A 25,807-nucleotide genomic window follows, 5' to 3' on the forward strand; every position below is an offset into this window, starting at 1 on the left:
TCTGGTCTTGTTTTTAATCACACTGAGCCTTTATATTACAATAAGACATGGCAGAAACTGTTGCTTTCAGAAAATTCAAGGCGTCAGCCTGGTCTAAATATATGGTTCAAATTCAGTGTAAACAGCAGTATGCAGTATGGACAGAATGTAGCTACACAAAATGGAATGTTTTCTTCTTGAGGAAAAAGAGCCATCAGCTGCTTTATTCTTTTACTGTTTTTCCCTTTTGTCCCTGATATAAGTTATAGACCAGTCAAATCCTGCATTTCATACATCTCTACATTTCTTCTTCATACAAATCCATATAGTACTCACACATCCTCTAAGTGTCATATGGAAAAACAAATCACAAATTAACTTATATAACAAAATAAATAAATAAGTTTATTCCCACCTTACCTTTACTTCTCCCATTTATGTCTAAAGAAAAATGTCAATAAAAACTAGACATCTTTCAACAAAAAATACTTTTAAACTAGCTCAGTGTAACAAAATTACTTAGAACAGTGTGCAGACCTATTATTTTCAAGCTTCATAAATATCAAGCACAATTTAAAAATGTCAGTATACACAAGCACACAGTTGTGTGCACCAAATCTGTAATTAAGAGCTTAGAATGTATAGCTTCTCAGCAGAGCCCCTCAATATTACTCTTGCTGGATATTTAGAGATCACTCCCACCCCCCCCCCCCTCATTTAACCTCTGAAATGGGCATATAAAAGACACATAGCATTTGAAAAATAAATATTTTAAAAATTAGAAACCTGGGGGACCCAACTGCAAAAAATCACATCTCCTGAATTATTTGCTGAAACATGTCAAAATTGCATTGTCTGTACCAACTCACAGAGCACCTTTTGGGGTTCTACTATCCTGAAGAACAGAAATTAAAGGGTGTGCATTTGAACAATGGGTTTTATGACAGCACCAGTTACTCATTCTTCATAGGCATCTAAGTCTTCTTTTTGTGAATCTTACCATGGACACTGCTGCTGCTCCTATTTACTCTGTGTGTGGAGTTGCATAAAGCTTTACTTGTATAGAGATGCAACCAAAAAGTCTCATGGCTATATTTTCCCTCCCCCTCTATACACAGCAAATATTGGGGAGAGAGAGAAATGTATCTGCGGACACAAATGCAGCACTAGAAACAGAAGCAGCAATGAGGAAAACTATCCTTCATGCATGTTGTGAAGGTGAGGTGTCAGCCTTAGATATAAACTGGTTGCTCTTGTGCAGTCAACAGTCTGTACATAGCAGCTGGCATGGTCTTCATATGAATCTAGAAGATAATAAGACATGTTAATCAATACTTCTATTAGGCATGCTACCAAAAACATGAGTGTCCATAGCCTAGGGAGCACTAGGGAAGAAACTAGCTGAGGTAACATAGGACAGAAGGGAAAAGGAAAGCCTGAGAATTTTCATATCCATACTAAGGTCTGAGGAAAAAGGATTCTCTAAGGTGTTGAGTATCTACCAACCATCTCAATTTTATCTGAAGTTGTGGGCACTTCAATAATAAGAAAAACCTTGGTGGTTTTCACTCTCACTTCTAGTATTTATGTTTGAACAGTAACAACCCAAAAGAGGCGATGATGATGAAATATGCAACACTGTCTAGGCACACTGCTTGCTCCTACCTCACCAACAGCATTTGAGAGAATGTGAACAATTTTCTCATGAGGTGTTGCTACAACACTCTGCCCATTGATTTCAATGATACGATGGCCAACTCGCACTCCTCCTCGCTCTGCTATACCTCCTCTCATAAGGCTACAAATCTGGAAGGGAAAGGACAAAATTATCACAGTTCTGATATGGAACAGAGGTTTTTGACCACAAACGATAATTCAGTATTTAAATACATGTGTTTGCAACAAAGTCTAAAATGTAGTGGATCACTGATTCAAAGTAACATTTATTAGCAATCGAGTACTACACATTCTCTTCCAAAAGCAAAAGAAACCATCCACCAAAAGCTATCTGTATTATACTTGTTACTTCATGGTTTGAAAATTTAGGAGTGTATGAAGAACCATAGTTTACAAACAGTTCAAAGTGCATAAGCCTTGCATTAAGAGACAATCAAAGACGGACTCTTTTGAGACCATATACAATGGTTTGGTCAGAGACACAAATGATACAGACTGAAAGCAGCCTTCCCCATACACTTTTGTTTCTTTAACCTAAACCAGCCTTTTTACTCCTCTGATTGATGCTTAAGCTATGAAATAAAGTTTCTTTTCCTACTTTTGACTGGGAAAAACATCAGATGAATAACTTTGACCAGTTCAGCTTTTATATCTTAGACTTAAAATGTGTACTGAGCCCCTGCTGCAGTGAGGGAAAAAATACAATTCATTACATATGTAAACTTTAACATATGTAAAAGCATCACCAGAAGGTCTGGAAGCTACTTACAATCCCATTCTGTACACTGAAGCCTAACTGGTATCTGAGGTCAGGTCTCCTGATCAAGACTGTGGTTACCGGAGGACATCTAACTACATTCAGTTTAACTTGGGCTTGGTTTTTCAAACCCTGCAAAAAATAACCATCACCATGAAAAATGCTGACAAAGATGGAGTGAAGCAATTTAACATGAGCACTAGGAAAAACAATACTTAGAATGTTAACATGGGAATAGCCCTGAATAAGCAGTTCTTTGAATGTATCATTATGAAACAGGATTCCTGAATACCAGACACAAGCAACAGGATGCTCAGTGAATTGAATGATGCAGTATAAAGCTCTTCTTGTCAAGAAGCTCATGTAGCTGTTTTAAGAAATCTAGCTTCCTGTTGGCAATTTCTTCATTTGAGAACAGAAATTATTGTTCTAAAGGAAGCAAAGGAAATAAAAAGCAGGTCTATGCAGTTGACCAGAAAAACGCCAAACATTCCGGCTGGGAAATGAAATTTAAAAAATGCAGCTAAGATAAATACAAATAAGTGGTTTTTCTGGTGTAGCTGTATTCAATTCTGTAATGCAAACATCAAGTCCTTGTATAAGCAATACTCACATTTACATTACCCCTCCCTTCTAAACTGGATTTATCACATTCGCCATTAAATCTTTGCTACCAGAAGAAATAAATGAAGAAGGAAAACCCAAACATAAAAGGGAAGATAATTGTAGAGTCTGACCATTACACATATTCACGCATTCAGAGCTGTTTCTTGTAGATAAATCCAACTCCAATGTTAGATTACTTTTTTCTATACAACATATAGAACACACATTACTCTTAAATGTTGCATTTACACACATTTAGCCTTCAATAAACAGAACGCATATGGGAAAGAGATGCTATGTAGAGAGTACGGTAGCTTCAAGCTTCATTTATGCTAACATTTATCAATTCCAACGCCTGCTTTTGAATTTCTTTCATATGCACAAAGTGAAATATGGGTCCCATTGAAAACAATGGGTTGCCTTCCACTGACTTGAAAACAAGATTAGGATTACATTCAGAAAAATAACTCCTATTACAGCTAAGGTAATATACTGATATCTCTACGTGCAGTTTACTGCTGCTGATTTTGTTGAGCCTAACTCTAGACTTAGTACTGACTTGAGACTGACATTCTGCTGGGATGAAAAGTCAATGCTTCTAACTGTCTGGACATGACAGTTGCACAGTTCCTGCATCTGTTTCTGATAGTAGTTAGCACCAGATGCTTCTGAAAAAGACATAAGTAGCATAATACAATTAGGGAATAACCATCACATATGGAAAGTTTCTTCCTAGATCTGTCAGTTTGTAAATGGTTTATAGTCAATTAGTAGCAAGGCTTACATCTCTAATTTAAAAATAACCTTATGTGAAGTACTTGCAAGATATTCTCCTCATCTATATAAAATGCTTATCTTATCCTTATAGCATACTAAAAAAGTTTGCAATCTTAGGATATTTCTGTAACATTGAAATATATATTTGGGTGACTGATGTTTCATTTGGGGGGTTATTTGTGTTATCAAAAAATGTTACATAAACAGTTCTAGATGCATGGCTATAAAGACATGCAAATGCATCAACTACCTTCTTAACAGAAAGATAAATGGCTAGCAGTTCCTCTGGCAACAGCCTCATGTATCCATGAAAAAAGAGCAGAAAGGCCTCTAAAGGCAGGAGACAGCAAAGCTAGCTTTTTGATTGTTTTTATTTTGAGAAAGTACAGAAGATTCTTAATGCATCACAGCAAAAGTCTGTATGTATGAGTAAAGCACATATCAGTTTTAGAAATAAAAAAATCAGTTTTTGAAATAAAACTGATATGGGATAGAAAACAAGTATGACAAAGGTGATAACATGAAGAGTGGTGAGCTTTGTTCCACTGAAGTTGGCACAGAGATACTTAAGGTTTTTTTCTGCTTCAGGAAAAAAAAAAAAAGAGTGGTGTTAACAAGGTTTTAATATACTGCATTCACAAGATATCATTTGAATTCACCGAATCCAGAATGGTTGGTCTCAGAGACTTAAATATCTATTACTTGTCAGTGCACGGTGTTTACATTTTCAGAAACCAGAATATCAGATCTTTATAGCAAATTTTTTAGTTCAAGCATTAAGAAAGGAATCCATGGGCAACAAAGACATACTTATTTTGTGAATTACTAAACAAACATTTTTTTACTGCAGAACACCACTACCCAGCAGGGACACAGCAGGATTTCTATAGTCCTATATAGCATTACATTGCATGTCTACATGCTACAATATGCAGCAGTTCTGTGGTGATTGACTATTTCAATAGGTAACCCAGAAGACAATTTAGCTGAATTTCCAACATTTCCAACATTCTCAAAGGTTGCATCTTTCCCCCTCCTGAAACTTTGATGTTTAAATACCCATTCTCTTGTATGTTGCATACCTACCCCAGAGGCTCTTCATTTCCAGTTGACTCTCCTGCTTTTTGCATTTACATGCTCTCATGCCAATTAAAAGAAAGTTCTTCCAATTAAAAAAATCCCACCATTTAGCCAAGTTCAAAGAAACATTATACTTTCCAATACACTCAAGTTGTTTCTACAGAAAATAAATAGGCTTAATTTTTCTTTTAAATTCAAAGTATAGAAAAATGTTAAAATATATTTAAAAAACCCAAGCTTTTTAAAAAATTACTCCCTTCTCTAGGAACTAGATTACAGGAATCATTTAAATGGCTAAAATTGCACCAATGCAGATTTTAGGCACCTATGTCAGACTGTCCTATGAAGTTTAGGTGCCCCCAGACAGTAACAGACATCTTCCTTTTGGATCCAAATATTCCCTTGGGGTCTGAATTCCTGCACTGTGCCCTGGTCTAAGCAGCTAAATGCATAGCTCCCTTCTTAGGGCTCAGAAAATAGGTAAAACAGAATTTGCCCTCTACTTTAAGGTCATCAAAAGGAAACTGCTGTAAAATGCACAAGATCAGAGTTAACAAACAAATAGTTCTATACTTTTTGCTTTCCCACTACTCCAATAAAGGTTTTAAAACATGTAATATCCCAGAATATTCTCTGTACCTTTATAATGCTCTGGCATGTTGAGAGTGGTAAGCCAACCAAACTGGTCCCATTAATTGACATGATCTGGTCCCCTATATTTAGTTTCCCAGACTTCTCTGCTGGTCCTCCATGCATCATGTTGGCTATGATAACTGTAGGCAAAATGGATCCCCAGCCAGATTCCACAATCACTACACCTAGAATTTCTCCCTTTTGCTTTTCAATGTAAACCTGAATCATAAGAAAGAGAGTTTCAAACAAAAGCTTTTTTCTCATCTATGGAACTGATGATCCCCCCCCCCCCCCCCTATGTTTCCATATAAACAAACACAGACTTCTCATTTGCAAAATGCCTTTCTTATTCAAAGGCAAAATGCAATAGGGTAGTGTTTAACACAGTTTAAATGCCTTCAACCATCAAATAACATTATAACTAGAGATTTTGTTTAATTCAAAATCCCCCCCAAACAGAACTCATCTGTTCATATGGCTGGAGGGAGCTGATATAGAAGCAATCCTGGCATAATGGACTTTGGTGGACAGAACTAAGTCAGGGAGGGTTTTAAAGTACTTGTGACTGTGTTTTTGGAAACAATTACCTGTGTGTTGCAGTGGTACACTACTTCATCTTTATTAGTAAAACCAGCAGCAAATATATAGTCTTTTAAAATCTGGGGTCAACCACTCTTATCAACCTCAATGCCTCCAAAAATTTTATACTGTCTACTGTATATTCACTTCACTGACATATAATGTCTCAAATGTGAAAATTTTTGGTAAACATTAAATCAGACAGTAAATCATTCAATTATTGATAAATTCAGGGTTCACTGCTTGCTTTTAAAACAGAATTGCCCACAGGATAAACCTACTGGGAAGGGTAGAAATTATCTCAGTGAGGTTATTTATTGGAAGCACTAATAGCTTTCTAATTGTTGCCAGTACAGGCCTGAACTCAGGATACATGAGCTTAATGGTGTTATGGAAAAAAAGCAGAGACATACATCTTTGCAGTTTTCAGATTTGGAAAAATGAATCAGGTCATCATTGTACATATCCTGGGTATTGAGCAAGTCACTATATTCCTTCTGGCTTAGGTCTTCTGGATTGATTCCATTTGCCCTCAGAAATTCCTGGTAGGCCACGCTAAATGCTTGACCTATAGACTGTGCAATCAGCTGTGCCTGTAGTAATTCCCAAAGAAAAAAAGAAGAACATCAAACATTCCGATGGTTTCATTCACTGACACTTTCTCTGTTATAAACATGCTGCAAAATGGTTTATGCCTACAAGTTAAGGAACTGCAATACATTTTTAAAAAATGAACCTAAATTAATAATTAAAAAAGCAAAACAGAATGTCAACATAGTCATCCATGCAGTGAACCCAGCTGAACAAGTAACTACACATAAGAAACATAAGTAGTCTTCCTTTCACAGCTAACTGCTGCTAACATAAAGGTATACCCATTGCATTACTTGAAATTGAGACTCCAGAGGGAGAACTTGAGCTCTCACCTGTGCTAGTTTTCACTTCCGGCACAAAGTCAAGCCATCAATAAAAAATAAAAATATCTTCTAGAAAATACACAACAGCATTTTAAAAGATAATGAGAAGGCCTTTAAAAGAAGGCAAAAGTATCTGGGGCTGCATTAGGAGGAGTGTTGACAGCAGTTTGAGGGAGGTGATCCGTCCTCTCTACTCAGCACTGGTGAGGCCACACCCAGAGTCCTGTGTCCAGTTCTGAGCTCCTCAGTACAAGAGAGACATAGACATAATGGAGAGAGTCCAGAGAAGGGCCACAAAGATGATTCAGGGACTGGAACATCTGACATATGTGGTGAGGCTAAGAGAGCTAGGACATCCTAGAGAAGAGAAGGCTCATGAGGGATCTTATCAATACATATAAATAGCTGATGGGAGGGTGTAAAGAAGATGGAGCCAGGCTCTTTTCAATGGTGCCCAGTGACAGGACAAGAGGCAATGGGCACAAACAGAAACACAGAAAATTCCACTTAAATCTAAGAAAACACTTTTTTACTGTGAGGGTGTGGTTGAATACCAGAACAGGTTGCCCAGAGAGGTTTTAGAGTCTCCATCCTTAGAGATATTCAAAACACAACTGGACAAAGTCCTGAGAAACCTGTTCTAATGGACCCTGCTTGAGCAGGGGGGGTTCAACTAAACACCCTCTAGAGGTTCTGTCCCACCTCAGCTATGCTATGATGCTATGGTATTTCCTACTCTTTCTTCTCGCCCATGCTTTCCTTTAAAATTCTCACAACCATGTTTGAAGTTACTGTCAGATAAAGTATGGAAAGGGTGGAAACAACTGGCCCATTGAGCAGATCCAGCCCTTAATGTGACTGGAAGCAGTCCATGATCACAGAATCATTCAGGTTGGAAGGGACCTCAGAGGGTCTCTAGTCCAACCTCCTGTTCAAAGCAATCAGCTGTGAGGTCAGACCAGGTTACTCAGGGTTTTAGTCAGGTATTGAAAATCTTCAGGGACAGACTAACCTCTCTGGGCAGCCTGTTCCAATGCTTGACAGTCCTCATGATGAAAAAGTTTTTCCTTGTATCCAGTCTGAACCTTTCTTGTTTCAATGTAGGCCTGTTAGCTCTCATACTCCCACCACTGTGAGGAGCCTGGTTCCACTGTGAGGAGCCTGGCTCTGTCTTCTTGATGATCTCCTCATGGATATTGTAAGGCTGCTGTTAGGGGCCCCTGAAGCCTTCTCTTCTCCAGGCTGAACAAGCCCCATTCCCTCAGCCTCTCCTCATAGGGCAAGTGCTCCAGCCCCCTGACCATCTTGATGGCTTTCTGCTAAACTCACTCCAGTTTGTCAATGCCTTTCTTGTATTGGGGGCCTGGGGGCCCAAAAATGGACATGGTATTCTAGAGGTGGTCTAATGAGTGTTGAGTAGAGAGGAAGAATCATTTCCTGCAATTTACTGCTTATGCTCCTTTTAATCCAGCCCAGGATGCTGTTGGCTACCTTTGCTGCCAGGGCACACTGCTGGCTCATGTTCATCATTGCTGTCTGCCAAGACCCCCAGGGCCTTTTCAGCAGAGTTGCTCTTCAGCTAGTCAGTCCCCAGACTGTTTTGTTGCCAGGGTTTCTTCCTCCCTAGGTGCAGGACTTGTCATTGGTCCTTGTTGAATCTCATGAATGAAGTTCAGTGGGCTTCCAGCCCACTCCACCAAGTCTATATGGCTCTCTCCTATGCCTATAGCTTGCTTTTGGCTGCTCTGCTCCTAAATATACTGCATACTCCATAACTTTCACTCACTGCTGCATTACTCCCTGTGAGCTGTTGTAGTGACTGGAGAAAAGGGAATATTGCACCCAATTTTAAAAAAGGTAATAAGGAGGATCCTGGAACTACCAACCAGTCAGCTTCACCTCCGTGCCTGGTAAGATCATGGAACAGATCCGCCTGGAAGTTATGTCAAAACATATGGAAGACAGGGAGGTGATTAGAGACAGCCAACATGGCTTCACCAAGGGCAAATCATGGCTGACTAATCTAGAGGCCTTCTATGATGGTGTGACTGCATCAGTGGACAAGGGAAGAGCTATGGATGTCATTTACCTGGACTTCTGTAAGGCCTTTGACACTGTCCCCCACAACAGTCTTGCTGCTAAATTGGAGAGATCCATATCTCTCTTTGATGGATGGACTGTTAGATGGATAAGGAATTGGCTGCATAGCTGTGACCAAAGAGTCACAGTCAATGGCTCAATGTCTAAGTGGAAACCAGTAATGAGTGGTGCCCCTCAGGGGTCCGTACTGGGACCAATACTCTTTAATATCTTCATTAATGACATAGACAGCGGGATTGAGTGCACCCTCAGCAAGTTTGCAGATGACACCAAGCCGAGTGGTGCAGTTGATACACTAGAGGGAAGGGATGCCATCCAGAGGGACCTTGACAGGCTTGAGGAGTGGGCCCATGCGAACCTCATGAAGTTCAGCAAGGCCAAGTGCAAGGTCCTGCACCTGGGTCAGGGCAATCCACCAGTATCGATACAGACTGGCTGTTGAATTGATTGAGAGCAGCCCTGCAGAGAAGGACTTGGGGGTACTGGTGGGTGAAAAATTGGACATGAGCCAGCAATGCATGCCTGCAGCCCAGAAAGCCAACCATATCCTGGGCTGCATCAGAAGCAGTGTGGCCAGCAGGTCGAGGGAGGTGATTCTTCCCCTCTACTCTGCTCTGGTGAGACCCCACCTGGAGTACTGCATCCAGCTCTGGGGTCCCCAGCATAAGGAAGACATGGACCTGTTGGAGCGGGTCCAGAGGAGGGCCACAAAAATGATCAGAAGGCTGGAACACTTCTCCTATGGAGAAAGGCTGAGCGAGTTGGGGTTGTTCAGCCTGGAGAAGAGAAGGCTCTGGGGAGACCTTATTGCGGCCTTTCAATGTATAAAGGGGGCTTATAAGAAAGATGGAGAGAGACTTTTTACCAGGGCCTGTAGTGACAGGACAGGGGGCAACAGTTTTAAACTGAGTGAGGGTAGATTTAGATTAGATATAAGGAAGACATTTTTTGTGTTATGAGGGTGGTGAGACACTGGAACAGGTTGCCCAGAGAAGTTGTGGATGCTTGTGATCCAAATGTAATTGAGTCTGACGACATGTTATAAAACAAAGCTTTACTGAGGCAGTAGGAATGATGAGTAACAACACGCCCATACAGAGATTCACCCAATCACCAATAGCGAACACAGGATCATAAGTGATGCCATGGCTCTGGTGGACTGCCAGTGACACTTGGTGGCCGGGTCATCTGGCAGCAACAGCCAATTGTGCAAATGCCTTTTGAATGTGGGTAAGAGTCGTGCCGCCCCATGGCTCCACCAATGGTAGTGTGATTTGAGAGAATCATACCTTACGTTAATAATGTGGGTGGCATCCTGCCTACACTGCCGATGTCAGTCTGGGGCAGGGTGTTGGCAGTCTGTCTACGCTGCCGATACTGGTCAAGGGGCAGGGTGTCAGGAGGGAGGGTGTCAATGTCCCATCATTGGAAGTGTTCAAAGTGAGGTTGGAAGGGGCTTTGAGCAAGCTAATCTAGTGAAAGATGTCCCTGCCCGTGGCAGGGGGGTTGGACTAGATGATCTTTAAAGGTCCCTTCCAACCCAAACCATTCTATGAATCTATGATTCTAGCTCCTACCACCTGCTACTGGTGGCACAGGTGGGGATGGGTAGAAAAACAAAGGCATGTAAAAGGAAAGCTCTGATCTCTGTGCCATGCAAGGAAGCAGCTGAAAAGAGCAGACTAGTGGAATCCTTTGTTTTGAGGTGATCAAGGTAAACTTGGAATGATATACATATTGTTTACAAGTGGAAAGTAACATGGCATGAGTACAGAGCTGATGGGAGCAGTGCAGGAAACTGAGTGTGGAACAGTGCTGTGCATAACCAGAGTGCTGGGTGCAGGAAGCACTGTGGAGTGTAGGGGTGCTGGTCACAGTGTGGAATGAAACTGCCCTCTGGTGTGTAGTTCTGGTTAGGGGGAAGGGGCGGGAAAGAGGATGGGAGGACTCCATAGCCTACAGTGTGGGGGTGTGCTGGGGATGTAGGAACACAGCTAAGCTGTGTTTTTACATGCAGTCCAATTCAGGCCCCAGTAAGGAAAAGGTTCCCAATCCCAAAATAAAAACTGTTTATATCTTATATCTACTCAAGCTAGCTCTAAATTTGTTGATGACAAAAACATGATTGCTGGCAATGAAAAGGTCGACAGCATACAGAGTCTGGACTTCCATTATTTTGCAGACTTTCAAATCAAAACAATTTGATGGCAAGAAGATGAGTGCACTGCAACTCATTAGCTCAGCACGCTATCTGCAAGAGAGGAGATAAATATGGACTTGTACATTCAGAGACAGATATCCAAGAAGAGATCATCTGCCATTTAGACACCCAGCATTTGGCCATGTTTTAAGAGCTGAGCTGTCCTGAATATCCAGTGCCAACTACACTTGGAAAATCTGTTGTTGTTGTTGCTTTCTTTTTAAGATAAGGACAGTTCCAAGCAGGGACACATTTTGGCCATCACCCATTTGAAGGCTTAAGACATATCACAGTCACCTTAACTGGATAAATTCTTCTAGATACCCAGCTGTGCCAGAAGAAGAAAAGATGACAGTGAAATATGTGAGATTTATATATAAAAGAGGCTCTACTACTCCATTGGATTTACAAGCTCTTTAGAGTGGAAATCTCTTTGCTGCTAACAGATACATTTCTATCTTAACTCTTCCCGAGTTATATTTTTTCCCACTCATTTGGATTTTTTAGAATGTTTATAAGCTATTTTTGAACTACTCTATGACTGAGGAATGCTCATGTCCTGAAAATCCTCAGAATATGTTCAGACTATTAAGTGATCAATGCTTTTTTAGACCTACAGACATGTTGTACTTTCCAGGATAATATTTTCTGGCACAGGAAGGATCATGTCCGACACAAATATTAAATCATCTGAACAAACCACAGAAGGTAATGACAACAATCCTCTAATGGAAGCACACATTTTGAATAGCTAAGAAAATACTGAGAAATAGATCCAGGAAGGCTATCATATTCTGAAAGAAAAGAAACCACTGCCTCTGGCATCTGACAATTTGATCTTTGCTTTTTGAACTGGCCAGTGAGAGAGTCCAGTAACATACAAAATGTGTGATTTGAAATACAGAAGCAATAGCCCAAAACTAGGCAGCACATCAGGTGATGCAATCGCTAGTGATCTAGTGATGTGCTCCCCCCTTGGAAAAAAAACAACAAACAAAAACCAAAACACCCCAAAACAACAAAAAACATAGTCTAGTCTTTCTATTTGCATACCAAATTTCATGAAGGGCATTACAAGAAGAGTGGCTTATATGCTATTTTGCATAAAAATCAATCTTTAAGGTTTTTTGTCAGATTTGGTTTGGTAGAGGACTACCTCTAAAAAGGTAAAGCAAAACCACTGAGAATCCCAGCAGTAGGTTGCATATGTACCTGCAACCACAGAATTTATATGAACATGGTGCCTTCAGAACAGGTTCCCAAATACATAAAACCAGACACTTCTTAAAGGAAACTTTCCAATCTGGAAGACCTTACAAATATTTTTGAAGGCATTTAAGGCATTAGTGAGAAATTAATATTTTCACTTAAATTTTTATTAGTTTAATATACTCTGAATTGTACTGCAAAGTCTTTTTGAAGCCTAAGTGAGGTGCAAGGCACGAGAAGTAGAAATAGGCTATTACCTCACCATCTGTCATTTGGGCAGGATGCCTTAACTGGCATGACTGCTGTAGTCTAAGCATTGATTTTCACATGGGAGTGATTCCTCTCCCTCTATATGAACCATCTGATCGGCATAAACATGGTGGTCACCATGGAGACATAATATCCTGTTATTTGGAGGGCTGAGCAATAAATGAGATTTGCTGTCTTGTCAATTAGATAGCACTGTGTGAGATCATTTTATTTGGGACTAACCTGATTATAAGACTGACAACTCTGTATCTCCCAACTTCATTTTGATGTATTTGTGTATGATTTTACCCCTTGCTTATTTAGTTTAGTTTTTTTAAAAAAATCAAACTACATAAAATCAACAAGTTATGTGCATTGATATTTCTTTCTCAAAATGTTTGGGTTTTAATTAGTGAGAACAGGACATCAGGATTGATAACAGACAACTCAGCCCTCTGTGGGGGTGCTTGTGCACCCACACTTGGTAAAATGGCCTTGGTAAGAACAGACGATAAGATGCTAGTGTGAGTGGGTATATTGGGTCTGGCTGGAATGGAGTTAACTTTCTCCACAGCAGCCCTCATAGTGCTGTGCTTTGTATTTGTAGCTAGAACAGTGCTGATAACACACCAATGCTTTGGCTACTGCTGAGCAGTGCTCCCACAGCATGGAGGCTGTCTCTCCAACCCTCCCTGTCCCCAAAGGCCAGTAGGCTGGTGGTGGGCAAGAGCTTGGGAGGGGACACAGCCAGGGCAGCTGACCCAAACTGACCAAAGGATTATTCCGTACCATATGATGTTGTGCTCAGCAATAAAAGCTGAGAGAAAGGAGGAGGAGGGGAGGCATTCATTATTCAGGCATTTGTCTTCCGAAGCAACTGCTACACGTACTGAGCCCCTACTTCCCAGGAAGTGGCTGGACATTGCCTGCTGATAGGAAGTAGAGAATAAATCTTTTTGCTTTGCTTTGCTTCTGCTCGTGACCTTTGCTTTTCTTCACTAAAATGCCTTTATCTCGTCCCACGAGATTTTCATCTTATATTCTCCCCCTGTCCTGCCGAGAAGGGAGAGTGATAGAGCAGGTTGGTGGGCACCTGGCAGGCAGCCAAGGTCAACCCACCACAGTGGGTGAGTGTAACAATGGGTATGAATGGAACACCCACAACTGTCTGAGAGGGCATTTGCCCAAAATTGATAACAATGAAGAGGAAGATGACCATGACCTGATTTAAACAGCAACCAAGGAATTATAAAGAGACTTTGCAATTACAAAGGACATTCTATTGGAATTCCCAACATTATTGATTGGGCTTTGGGGGGGAATAATTTCAGCTACTCCTTCTGAACTCCATCATCATATCAAAAGGAAACCCAAACAAACAAAAAAAGCCCAAAACATCCCTTTATGGCATATATCAGCGATCCTCATGGCAACACTAGGGAATGGAAGCTCCCTATGAAAATAAGCTGCTTTGATGGATGATCACTCTCACAGATCCTGAGCTGGTATATGTAAGCTGTGGCAGCAGTGTTCTTTTAGAATCTGCCCCTCACTGTCTCTAGGAAAGTATTAAATTTACTTGAAAAAAAGGAAGTTCTATAAATACTGACTTTGCAAGTAAAACACAGGGTTCCATCATGCAAAGAGAAAGCAAGTTCTTCTACTTTGATGAAATATTTTTATGCAATTAACAAACAAGCCAAACAGGACCATTGGCTGTCCTGTCCAAACAGGACCATTTCAAGCCTGTCAAGATGTGCTCACATTTTACCTCCTAGAAAAATAACAAGATAAAAAAAATCCTTACATCCTCAGACTCAAAGACATGGCAAATCATTTTGTATTGCCTTTTTCCATCTTGGGAGGGGTGAGATGCTTCCACATTGTCCCGGGAATTTGATCGTGGTATTCGTCTACGAGCCATCAGAACAACTATATTCCCTATATCCGCAATGTAAGAAATGGTCCTCAGAGGATGATCCATCATAGTTTCCTGGAGGACAGAAAAAATGGTATCAGACGCTGTTTTAAGCAAATTCTTATTGCACTTTTGGTGTTTTATAAAGAGATTAATGGCAGTATGACACCTTTATTAAGTAAATGTCTACAAAAAGGAAAAAAGTCTCCTGTATGAAAGGAGGTGCCAAGAGGAACCAACAGCCTCACTTTCAAAAAAAGCAAACCAAAAAAAAGCATATTTTGAAAATTAAAGTTACTGTGGAACACAAAGACTTGGGTATCTTGGCCTGAACACACACAACATGCTAAGGACTAAGGACTTCAAATTAGTTATCACAACCAAATACTTTAGGCTTGTCTGGGGACAATTGGTACTTGTCATATTATAGTACTAGACTGCCTAGAATGCTGTATAATGTGAACAAAGCTTCTTATCTTTTGGGCTGACTGCAATTAGCATACCTGCCAAATCAGTCAGACAACTCTGATTAATTCCATGTGTGACGTGGTTCTTGAGCATAGATTTCTGACCAGGAAGTCTTGGAGGGAACTATAAGAGCCAGCACTCCCTGAAAGTCAAATTTTGGCAGGTAGATGAAGGTCTGTTTCAAAGGACTATTATTATAACACTGACAAGGCCTGACCTGGCGAAGGTGCTTCTTTGTCCATACCTGTGTGTCTGCATTCAATACTTTTATTCTCTGCGTAGAAATGAAGAGGTCCACTTCAGTCACGGGTTGAGATTCACCTTCTGGAGCCTGCAAAAAATGGAATAGAGTCAATAACATTAGGTAACACCCTTAATAATGATATTCGATCACAAACAAGACACAGTCACCAGAACAGCAATTCAAAACAAAGTATTAGATTGCAAAAGCTAAAGCTAAACAAAAAGATATGGAAACCCTGTATTAGATATGAAAGTGGGTTAGATGTAATTTGCAAAATTTTTAATCCCATAAAAACCACTCTGATCTCCCTTCCCATACAGGGGCTTAACAACAGTGACTGCTCAGAATAATGGAAAAATGTGTACCACAGGTGCAGTTTTAAATAACTTATAGTGCAGTTCTGGCAAGAGGGTCTTCACAGTCAGACAACATACTATTAACGTGCAAACTCCCTCCAGAAGACATACCTTTGTAAACAAAAAGCAAATTCTTGCAATTTTAAGTGCCTTTTAAAAAATCTGATAACTATATAAGAACTCCATAATCATAACATATTACTAAAATATGAGTCGGTCAGCATATAATTGTGTGTCTATATGTTTTTCCTTTATTTGACACAGCTGTGAATCAAGCAAACCACTCTCTATAGAGGAATAAAAAAGCACTTTTTTTTACTTTGCCAGTTTACAGAATAAAACCTTTGACACATCAGTCCTATTTTTTTGGTATGCATTTTCGGTACTACCTGTATCCCTTTAATAAGTCCAATCTTTACCCTATTTCTAACACAAAATGGCTAATGATAAGCAATGGCTAATGATGGCCAACCAGGCAATTGATTTCTGAGAAATGAAATTTTCTGAGAATTGATTCTGAGAAATGACACAGTAGTTCAGAAATAACCCTAAAAAAAACTTGCAGAAAAGAAAAGCACAAAATAAAAAGGCAAAAAAACCCAACAAAGCAAACAAAAGAACAGACAACATCAAGCTGATGGTGGTTGTACTGTACCTTCTTCCTGCCTTTGGCTAATTTCTGGGCCATCTGTTTAGCATGTAATAAACAGAGATGGAAAATAGTTAGAGAAGAACTTGCAAAGACTCTTAAGTCAAACAGGAATCTATACCCTAATGCCAGGGCTCAATCTATTAGTTGTTCTGGATTAGTCTCTGCTTAGATTACTTTCCTCCTTTTCTTTTTGGTTTAAGAAAAAAAAAAGTTTCATGTTTAACAGTTTTTTAAAAATGAAGATAGATCTGCACCAGGAGAGTATATAAAAGGATTTTTTCCCCATTTAAACATTACTCTGAAGAAACAGTTTCCTCCCCCACTCTCCAAGAGCCTTTCCTCATTTACAGCAGTACAAACTGAGAGTGACTCCTCCAAAGTAAAGTCAGCATAAGATGCAAGAAAAGAATCCCGCTTATTATTATTCCAACTTTCTCAGATTTAAAGAATTTAAATACAAATTGCTTAATAGTTTCACACACACATGGAATCATAAATCCCAAAGCATGCAATCTTTAATCCCAGACACAGAAATATGTTAAATTTTCCTGAAAAAAACATAGTTTTAACATATAGAACATATATGAACATATATGTTCATATATATATGAAACATATAGAAGTTATATCTGACCGAACCCTTCTGCCCCCAACTACATCTCCTCCTATGCAAATACACCCATGCATTTGGAGACCAGGTTTTTCTGTGACACCTTCATAAGGATATTTCTATACCATCACATTCTTCCAAGAATGGGGAAGATAATATACTTCATAAACACCTGAAATAATTGTCTCTTATCATGAAGCAGTATTACTGTAACTCTAACTGCTTTATACCCAAAGATATTTCATCCTAATCCCATGAAAACCTCTTATGTACTATTACTGTGACAACAACAATGACTGAAAATAAGCATCATTGCCATTCTATTGCTTTGCAGTTGGTTTAAATATAAACCCAAGGTATCTAAAGACCTGAACTTATGGACCTACTTATTGAAGAAATGCAAGATTCACCCTACTGGTAGATATCCTTTTTACTTCCAAGATGAACATCTCTTCTTAGGTAATTAAGTTAACAGGTGTTCTGTGAGGGGGCAAGGGCCTATTATGCCGAGGCCTATTATGCTCAAAATCTTGTTTACGGTCAAAGAGGAAGCACACCATTTTTTTTAATATATATATTTGTAGTAAAGATAAGGGCTGGCGACCGGAAGATCACGTGCTGTACGGAAAGAGTTAAGGGTCGACCCTCCCTTGTCTCCGCCCCTTATAACATGACACGCCTACTGCTGGGGGTATAAAGCCCGGGTCGGCTGGTGGGATAACCTTGATGTGTAGTGTTTGCTACACAGTGGTGACTCTGACGTGATCAGGCAACAGCGATGGAGCTCGCGGAACTCATAAAGGTACTAAAGTCGGTAACGACAAGGGTGCTCAAGAGGGGGTTTGCGGCAAGGCGGCGCCGGCCTGCTGCAGGTGGTGTGCTGATGGGGCAGGAATCTCCTGGGAATGAAAAGCCAACGGGTTTGGTTTCGGAGGGGACACAGGCTGGCTGGGAAGGAGTGGCCTGTGGGACACAGACGGAACCGTTGTTACTGGGGGCTGAGCCAACGGAGGAAGGGGAGGTGCAGGGAGGCTATGGCGCAGCGGGAACAAAGGAGTCGGGAAAGGTGTTCCCGATACAAGTGGGGAGTTTAGAGCGGCCGCCCACGGAACCTTCGGCACCTCCTGCACCGGCGGATCTGCCACTTCCTCAATGCCCCTGGGGCGAGTTGCAACAATGTGTGGAAAGGGAGCTGACTGATAGGTTGCTGGATTGGGTCCCGGGGGCTGATGTGGGATCCTAGTGGTATCGTGAACTACGTGAAGGAAGATGGCGGGAAGGAGAAAAGGAAGGCAAAACACCTGAGGATGCCTCGTTGTATCCCAGTGATCGATGAGTGCTGGACACACAGAGAGTGGAGTGCAGGACATCGGGGGGTGGGTGGTAGGGCTCCCCCGGCACTGTCAGTGATACCTGAGCCACCAGAGGGAACCCCTATCCCTGGGGCAATGGGAAATCAAACTGGTATTCCCTCACAGTGGAGGGAGCCTGTACACGATTACCCCATGAGCTCTGATAGCAGTGAGGGCGAAGGGGGTGATGAGGGATCCTCGATTGTTGCTCATCCGCCCCCGCTTCCGAGATGGACTAACGAGGTTTCAAGGGAACTCGAGGCATTGATCAGCCGATTGAGAGGGGTGGTGGCAAATGCGGAAAGTCTTATGCCAGGGGGAATGCCGAAAGAGAGGGCAAACAGGACGGATTGGCGGATGATTGCAAAAAATTGTGTCTTGGAAGGAGTGCGATTCCAGGCCCCTCTGATTCAAGCACTTCCTATCCGAGCAGCCCCAGGTGGAGGTTATGAGTGGCAACCGTTAGATGCGAAGCTGGTGAAAGAATTGGTCACAACAGTGAAAAGTCATGGATTAAATTCCCCAGAAACCCAAGTCCTACTAGACTGTGTTTTTGCAACGCCGCTTGCACCTTTTGATATTATTCAGTTGATGCGGGCCGTATTGACCCCCTCGATGATGGTATTGTTTAGGGAGGAGTGGAGGAATCGGTGCACCCAAGTTGTTATCGAGGCGCAACAGGCCGGCCATCCCATGGCAGGAGTGACTTTAGAGCAGTTGATGGGTGAAGGGCAGTTTGCAACTCCTCAGGCACAGGCTCAGCGAATGCGGGGGCATGATTTTGCTGCATCTTCAAAAGCTGCCCAGGAAGCGATACGCATCATCGTGGCCCTTGATAAAAGGGAGTCTCCATGGGTCCAAATACGGCAATCGTTAAGTGAGCCCTTCACAAAGTTTTTAGACCGGCTGCAAGCGGCGCTCCAGGTTGCTCGACTTCCTGAGCAGGCTAAGGAGGCGATATTGCTTGACTGTGCTCGTACACAAGCAAACCCACAAACAGCAGTGTTGCTAAGACAGTTACCCATAGGGACCATGCTTTCACAGATGATTCGTTACGTGCTGGAACAGGAACAGGTGCAAAGTATGCAACCGGTAGTGGCTGCGGTCCATGCGGCCTGCCGCGGCGCACGACTTATGTGCCATAAGTGTGGGGGGCAAGGACACATGGCGCGACAATGCCCTTCAAAAATAAACACCCCCGGAACAGGGGAAGGAGAGAGAGACCTACGATGCTGGCGCTGTGGGCGACTAGGCCACAGAGCTCGACAGTGCAAAGCGGGGAGTCAGCAAAGGAGACTGGGCTGGGGAAACGAGAAGAGGGGATGGCCGAGGGCCGTGCCATCCCCACCTGCCCCAGTGATCAGCTCAACAGGCCCGACGACAGCAGCGCAATGTATGGCACAGGGAGTCTCTCCTTCCCCAGGACCAGCACAGTCGCCTGCGGTTCCAATGATGCAATATCCAACTCAGCTGCCTTGGGGAGATGGGAGCGCGCAATAGAGGAGGCTGGGGATAGAGCCTCGCTGTATGTGGCACTCACCCTAAACATGACCACATGACCAGAAGTAGATATTATAGTTACCCCATGGCTCCCAGAGTTGGGGGGAACACCACGCCTCGTGTTAAGAGCCCTTTTGGATACAGGAGCGGACGTTACAGTAATCCCATCACATCTATGGCCAGATGATTGGCCACTCGAACCGAGAGGTTCGCTGCAAGGCGTGGGAGGCATGCAGACCTCGCATCAAAGCAGGAACCCAATGCAAATTATGTTGAAGGATCTGGAATCCGGACAAGCTAGGGTAGCATTGTGTAACCCCGTCATTGCTGAGTTACCCATTGTCATCTTGGGACGATGTTGCTTGCAGAAGATGAATATAGTGCTGTGTACAAATTTATCATAATGGCCACTGCCTGTGTCCGCCCATTAAAACTCACCTGGTTGACAGATAAGCCAGTGTGGGTAGAGCAGTGGCCATTGACAGAGGAAAAGGGGGCAGCTGTTTGACAATTGGTACAACGAGAACTTGATGCAGGACACATCAAACCCTCTACAAGTCCCTGGAACACCCCCATTTTCGCGATAAAGAAAAAATCGGGAGCGTGGCGACTGCTACATGATCTACGCGCAGTTAATGCATGTATACAAGACATGGGCCCGCTACAAGCGGGCCTCCCTTCTCCGGCCATGGTTCCACCTGACTATCAAATAGTGGTTATAGATATTAGAGATTGGGTTTTTTTTAGTGTTCCCTTGCATGAAGAAGATAGAGTACGCTTTGCCTTTACTGTTTCTGAGCCTAACAATCAACACCTGTGCGCCAGATATCAATGGAAGGTGTTACCCCAGGGCATGAAAAACTCACCAGTCTTGTGTCAAATTGCTGTAGCTGCTGCGATACGCCCTATTCGAGAAAATTTCCCTACGGTCATCATTTTCCATTACATGGATGACGTGTTATTGGTGTCCAACCAAGAGGAGTTACTGGAAAAGGCACGCGTGCAGCTGATAGTCAGTTTGGAGCGACATGGGTTACACATTGAGCCTCGGAAAACACAGGTAGGGTGTGCAGTAAAGTATTTAGGTACTCAACTGAGGCCACGAAGCGTGACAGCACAATCATTTGAAATTCGGACTACAGTGACAACACTCCATGAGGCGCAAAAATTAATTGGACAACTATTGTGGCTTAGAAACTTTATTCCAATATCTGAGGCAGAAATGACTACCTTATATCAACTCCTGAAAGGAGGAGATTCCCCCCTAGCTCCAAGGACTCTTTCAAGAAACCATCAGGAGATTCTTAGGACAATTATGGAGCGGGCCCAGCATTGGGGTCTCGCTCGATTTACACCTGAACAACCGGTCACTGCCCTGATTTACATGACCGACACCGCTGGCCATGGTTTACTAATTCAAAATAATGGTGAAAAAGGCTGGCCTTTTGCTTGGTTGTATCAAGGCAAACCAAAGACGGCTTTAATTTCTTGGCCAACATTATTATCCCAGCTTATTCTCCGCTGTCGGAGGCAAACTCAACACTTAACAGGGAAGGACCCGGAGGTCATCGCATTGCCCTGTTCTTTGGCACAGTGGGAGTTGGTACTTCCACAAGTGGGGCTCCTGCAAGCGGCGATAGCTGAATTTACGGGTCGTATTGAAGGTCTAAGACCACACCCCTGTGGGGAGATAATCCAGGTACTCCATTTTTTGCCAGCTAGTGCCATAGTTGAACAACCCACCGGAGGCCGCACGGTTTTTACCGACGCGTCATTGATTACTGGGAAAGCTGTCGTTACATGGCAGGAGGATGGTCAGTGGACCCACATTAGTTATCAAGATCAAGGGCAATCCGTACAGTATCTTGAGGCCAAAGCGGTATGGATGGCTCTCACTCAATGGCCCAAAGAGGCCTTGGATCTAATCACAGACTCTTGCTATGTATATAAGTTACTGAAGAAGTGCCGATGGGCACTTGGGGCAACGTCAGAGATTGCCGGAATGTTGCTCACCGCACTGCAAATGAGAACCGCTCCTGTCTGTCCTATCCATGTTAATAGTCATAGTTCCATACCGAGTTTTCTTTCTGCCGGGAATGAAGCAGCGGACAGCTTAGCAAGGAGCATACTGGCGGTTGAAGAAACTTCTAACCTAAGGCGAGCTTTCCGCCTGCATGAGCTCCTCCACTGTGGAGCTCGCGGTTTAGCTAGGCTCGCTGGCATTACGTTGCAAGATGCTCGCTCTGTGATTGCTGCTTGTCCTGTGTGTTCCAAAGGTCCCCTCTGGGAGGCAGGGGTAAACCCTCGAGGGTTGCAGCCCAACCAAATATGGCAGTCTGATGTTACGATTTATGAACCCTTTAATCCACGTAAGTATCTGCATGTCACAGTTGATACCTGCAGTGGAGTTATTTTAGCGACTATGCATGCTAAACAAAATGCTCTCTCAGTTATTTTACATTGGCAGGACTGTATGGCGCAACTTGGCATCCCACAAAAAATTAAAACAGATAATGGAGCGGCATATGTCAGCAAGAAGACAAAGGACTTTTGCGCGCGCTGGGATATTCAGTTGAGTCATGGCATTCCCTATAACAGTACGGGCCAAAGCATTGTAGAACGCGCGCACCGCACATTAAAAGGGTTACTCGACCGACTTAGGGAGGGGGAAAAGATAAGCCCAGGAACAGGGGTTCCCCCTCCCCTTGACCCTCCCTTATTTCGGGCACAGCGTCTGTTGACGACGGCACTAATTACCTTAAATCATACCATTCGAGGGAACACCTATAAAACCCAGACTGCAACCCAGGCACATTTCCGGCTCGATGAGAACGAAGGGCCTTACCCTTTGGTTCAAGTACGGGACCTGCAAACCCGTGAATGGGGGGGCCCTTATTCCCTCCGTTGCTTGGGACGTGGGTATGCGTGTGTGCAAACCGAGAAAGGGACGCTAGAATGGGTACCCAGTCGAAATATTCGACCGTATAGACATTAATCAATCTATTGAGTCTTATCTTGACAGGTTACCATTTCCCTATGCATCCTGATGGTGTGGGGGAGTAATGAGGGAGCCGCGACGAACTACTGGCTGGACTGGGCAAAATCTATGAACATAACGGATGCGTGTCTGTATAAGTCTTACCATATATCGATTATTTTACACGCAGCTTCCCCAGCAAGATCCAGAACTACTGGAGCTAAGGGCGGGGGAAATGTAGTAAAGATAAGGGCTGGCGACCGGAAGATCACGTGCTGTACGGAAAGAGTTAAGGGTCGACCCTCCCTTGTCTCCGCCCCTTATAACATGACACGCCTACTGCTGGGGGTATAAAGCCCGGGTCGGCTGGAGATCTAGGGGGATAACCTTGATGTGTAGTGTTTGCTACATATATTCAATAATCTATTGTTAGTATAATTGAAGTCTTAACAGTCTAACCATTATTAGTCCAGATCTAATTATTACAGAAAAAGAACGAATAATAGTAAAGTTGAAATTGTTATACACCCACTCCTTAGTTTCTACCCCTGTTCCTGGTGTTGTATTCACCCTTCCACTGCTCCTCTTGGGCCTAAAGTTGGTGGTTTCATTCTGGTGGCGGGGTGGGTGGTAGGAGTGCTACAGCAAGTTGTCAGCATCTGGAGTCCTTCACCAGGAAGAATATGATGTTCGTGTTGGTGGCTTCTTCTTCACTCCAGGATCCACTTGGGGTAATTTTTATGTTTGCTAGCATGCTTTTACAATCTTTGCTCTTTCTTCATTGGTCTGCAGCTCTAGGTTACATCTGAATTTACTATATATGGTGGCTTTTTACAGATGCTAGTTACTATTTCAATATTCTCTGTTAACCCTAAAATCAGTTTTGTCCAGCTCCAGGTCTGCATTTCTTTAACTAACTGACCACTGGTGAGTTTATAGTCATGGGGTCTCCAGTGCCAAAAGTCTGTGCTCCATCTCTTAGCATCCCATGCCTGTACTCCTCTACACCATATCCTGTGTCGCCAATTCTCAAGGCCCCTGCTATCATACCGGGCCTGTATTTCTCTACACTACATTATTATGTCAGAATCATAAAACCATGGTGGCACCATACAAAGATAAACAAAAGAAAATCATATTATCCATAGACACCTGATCAATTATAAAAATTGCTTTTATAGCTAAACCAAGTTAAAACAAAGCTATGAGCAGATCAAGAAAAGTTCAGACAGAGCAGGCCTGACAAATTTCAGTCCTGAGGCCTTGCAAACTCAATACAAAACTACCAATGGAAATACGGTATTACAGGACTACAGGGTAACACTTTATCTATAAAGATTTATGAGTAATTAGTATTAGGAACTGCAAACAGAAAGCCTGCATCATGGATGCACTCAACATTTTATGTTCATGCTCACAACTTAAGTCTGCCAGATTTACTTTAAACCAGTCTGAAAGCAGCCGCTGAAACATTCGATTCTGTTTCTTATTTACAAATAAACCCAAGCATTTTCACATTTCTAATCATCTTTTTCAGATAGAGAAATATGCTATAGTTTGCTATCACCAGGCTATTGCAAAAGCAATTGGAACTGGCTCATACTGAAGACTCTTCATTAAATTAATTGACACTGACATTAAGAAATAACATACATATCCTGAACAACAGCTTCTGCACACACTGGTAGGATTTTTTTTTTTTCAAACTCCCCAGATAAGCAGTTGCAACTGTTCCCAAAATCAGATTCTTTTCCAGACAAAACTAGAAACTGTACACAATGATGGATCTCACATACGAAAAACAAAAGCACATGTCAAAAATAGAAAGGAAAAAATCTTGAGCTAAAACTCCACAGTGCAGACACTATGTCAAAGATGACTCAAAATACCCTATTAAGCACTTCATTCAGAACTCTGGTCTCAAATTCAATGGGAATCATAGAATCATAGAATGCTTTGGGATGGAAGGGACCTTTAAAGGTCATCTAGTCCAACCCCCCTGCAATGGGCAGGGACATCTTCCACTAGATCAGGTTGCTCAGAGCCCCATCCAGCCTGGCCTTGAATGTTTCCAAGGATGGGGCATCTACCACCTCTCTGGGCAACCCATTCCAGTGTTTCATCACCCTCATCGTGAAAAATTTCTTCCTTATATCTAGTCTAAATCTACTCTCCTTTAGTTTAAAACCATTACCCCTTGTCCTGTCGCAGCAGGCCTTGCTAAAAAGACTATCCCCATCTTTCTTGTAGGCCCCCTTTAAGTATTGAAAGGCTGCAATAAGGTCCCCCCAGAGCCTTCTCTTCTTCAGGCTGAACAAGCCCAGCTCTTTCAGCATTTCCTCATAGGAGAGGTGTTCCATCTCTCTGATCGTTTTTGTGGCCCTCCTCTGGACCCGCTCTAACAGGACACTAAGGACTCCAGAGCTGGATGCAGTACTCCAGGTGGGGTCTCACCAGAGCAGAGTAGAGGGGAAGAATCACCTCCCTCGACCTGCTGGCCATGCTTCTTTTGATGCAGCCCAGGGTACGGTTGGCTTTCTGGGCTGTGAGAGCACATTGCCAGCTCATGTCCAGCTTTTCATCTATCAGTACCCCCAAGTCTTTCTCCTCAGGGCTGCTCTCAATCCCTTCATCCCCCAGCCTGTACTGATACCAGGGATTGCCCTGACCCAGGTGCAGGACCTTGCACTTGGCCTTGTTGAACCTCATGAGGTTCACACAGGCCCATTTCTCCAGCTTGTCCAGGTCCCTCTGGATGACATCCCATCCCTCAGGCGTGTCAACTGCACCGCTCAGCTTGGTGTCATCCGCAAACTTGCTGAGGGTGAACTTGATCCTGCTATGTCATTGATGAAGATATTGAACAGCACTGGCCCCAGTATGGACCCCTGAGGGACACCACTTGTCACTGGTCTCCATCTGGACATTGAGCCATTGACCACTACCCTCTGGATGCGACCATCCAGC

At 42.7% G+C, this 25,807-nt stretch overlaps 1 protein-coding gene across 8 annotated transcripts in view; it reads right to left on the reverse strand.

Moving 5' to 3' along the window:
• Positions 1 to 709: 709 nt before the first annotated feature.
• Positions 710 to 25,807, reverse strand: part of LOC104021135 (amyloid-beta A4 precursor protein-binding family A member 1-like) — a 104,177-nt gene continuing 79,079 nt past the window's right edge. For 6 of the 8 annotated variants that reach the window (XM_087762979.1, XM_087762977.1, XM_087762980.1 and 3 more), the window contains 8 exons: positions 16,405 to 16,437; positions 15,394 to 15,480; positions 14,571 to 14,756; positions 6,502 to 6,681; positions 5,516 to 5,728; positions 2,426 to 2,545; positions 1,645 to 1,785; positions 710 to 1,283 (listed from right to left, as the gene is read on the reverse strand). In XM_087762979.1, the coding sequence (XP_087619105.1) occupies positions 1,212 to 1,283; positions 1,645 to 1,785; positions 2,426 to 2,545; positions 5,516 to 5,728; positions 6,502 to 6,681; positions 14,571 to 14,756; positions 15,394 to 15,480; positions 16,405 to 16,437 (1,032 nt within the window). In that variant the 3' untranslated portion in view covers positions 710 to 1,211. Of the gene's footprint in view, positions 1,284 to 1,644; positions 1,786 to 2,425; positions 2,546 to 3,589; positions 3,688 to 5,515; positions 5,729 to 6,501; positions 6,682 to 14,570; positions 14,757 to 15,393; positions 15,481 to 16,404; positions 16,438 to 25,807 lie in introns of those variants that run through there. The other 2 variants (XM_087762983.1, XM_087762984.1) reach the window with 2 other exon arrangements.

Source organism: Nipponia nippon, unplaced genomic scaffold (assembly GCF_047370975.1).
Source record: "Nipponia nippon isolate SJK-2023a ecotype South Korea unplaced genomic scaffold, ASM4737097v1 scaffold_27, whole genome shotgun sequence".
In the NCBI taxonomy this organism is placed as follows: domain Eukaryota; kingdom Metazoa; phylum Chordata; class Aves; order Pelecaniformes; family Threskiornithidae; genus Nipponia; species Nipponia nippon.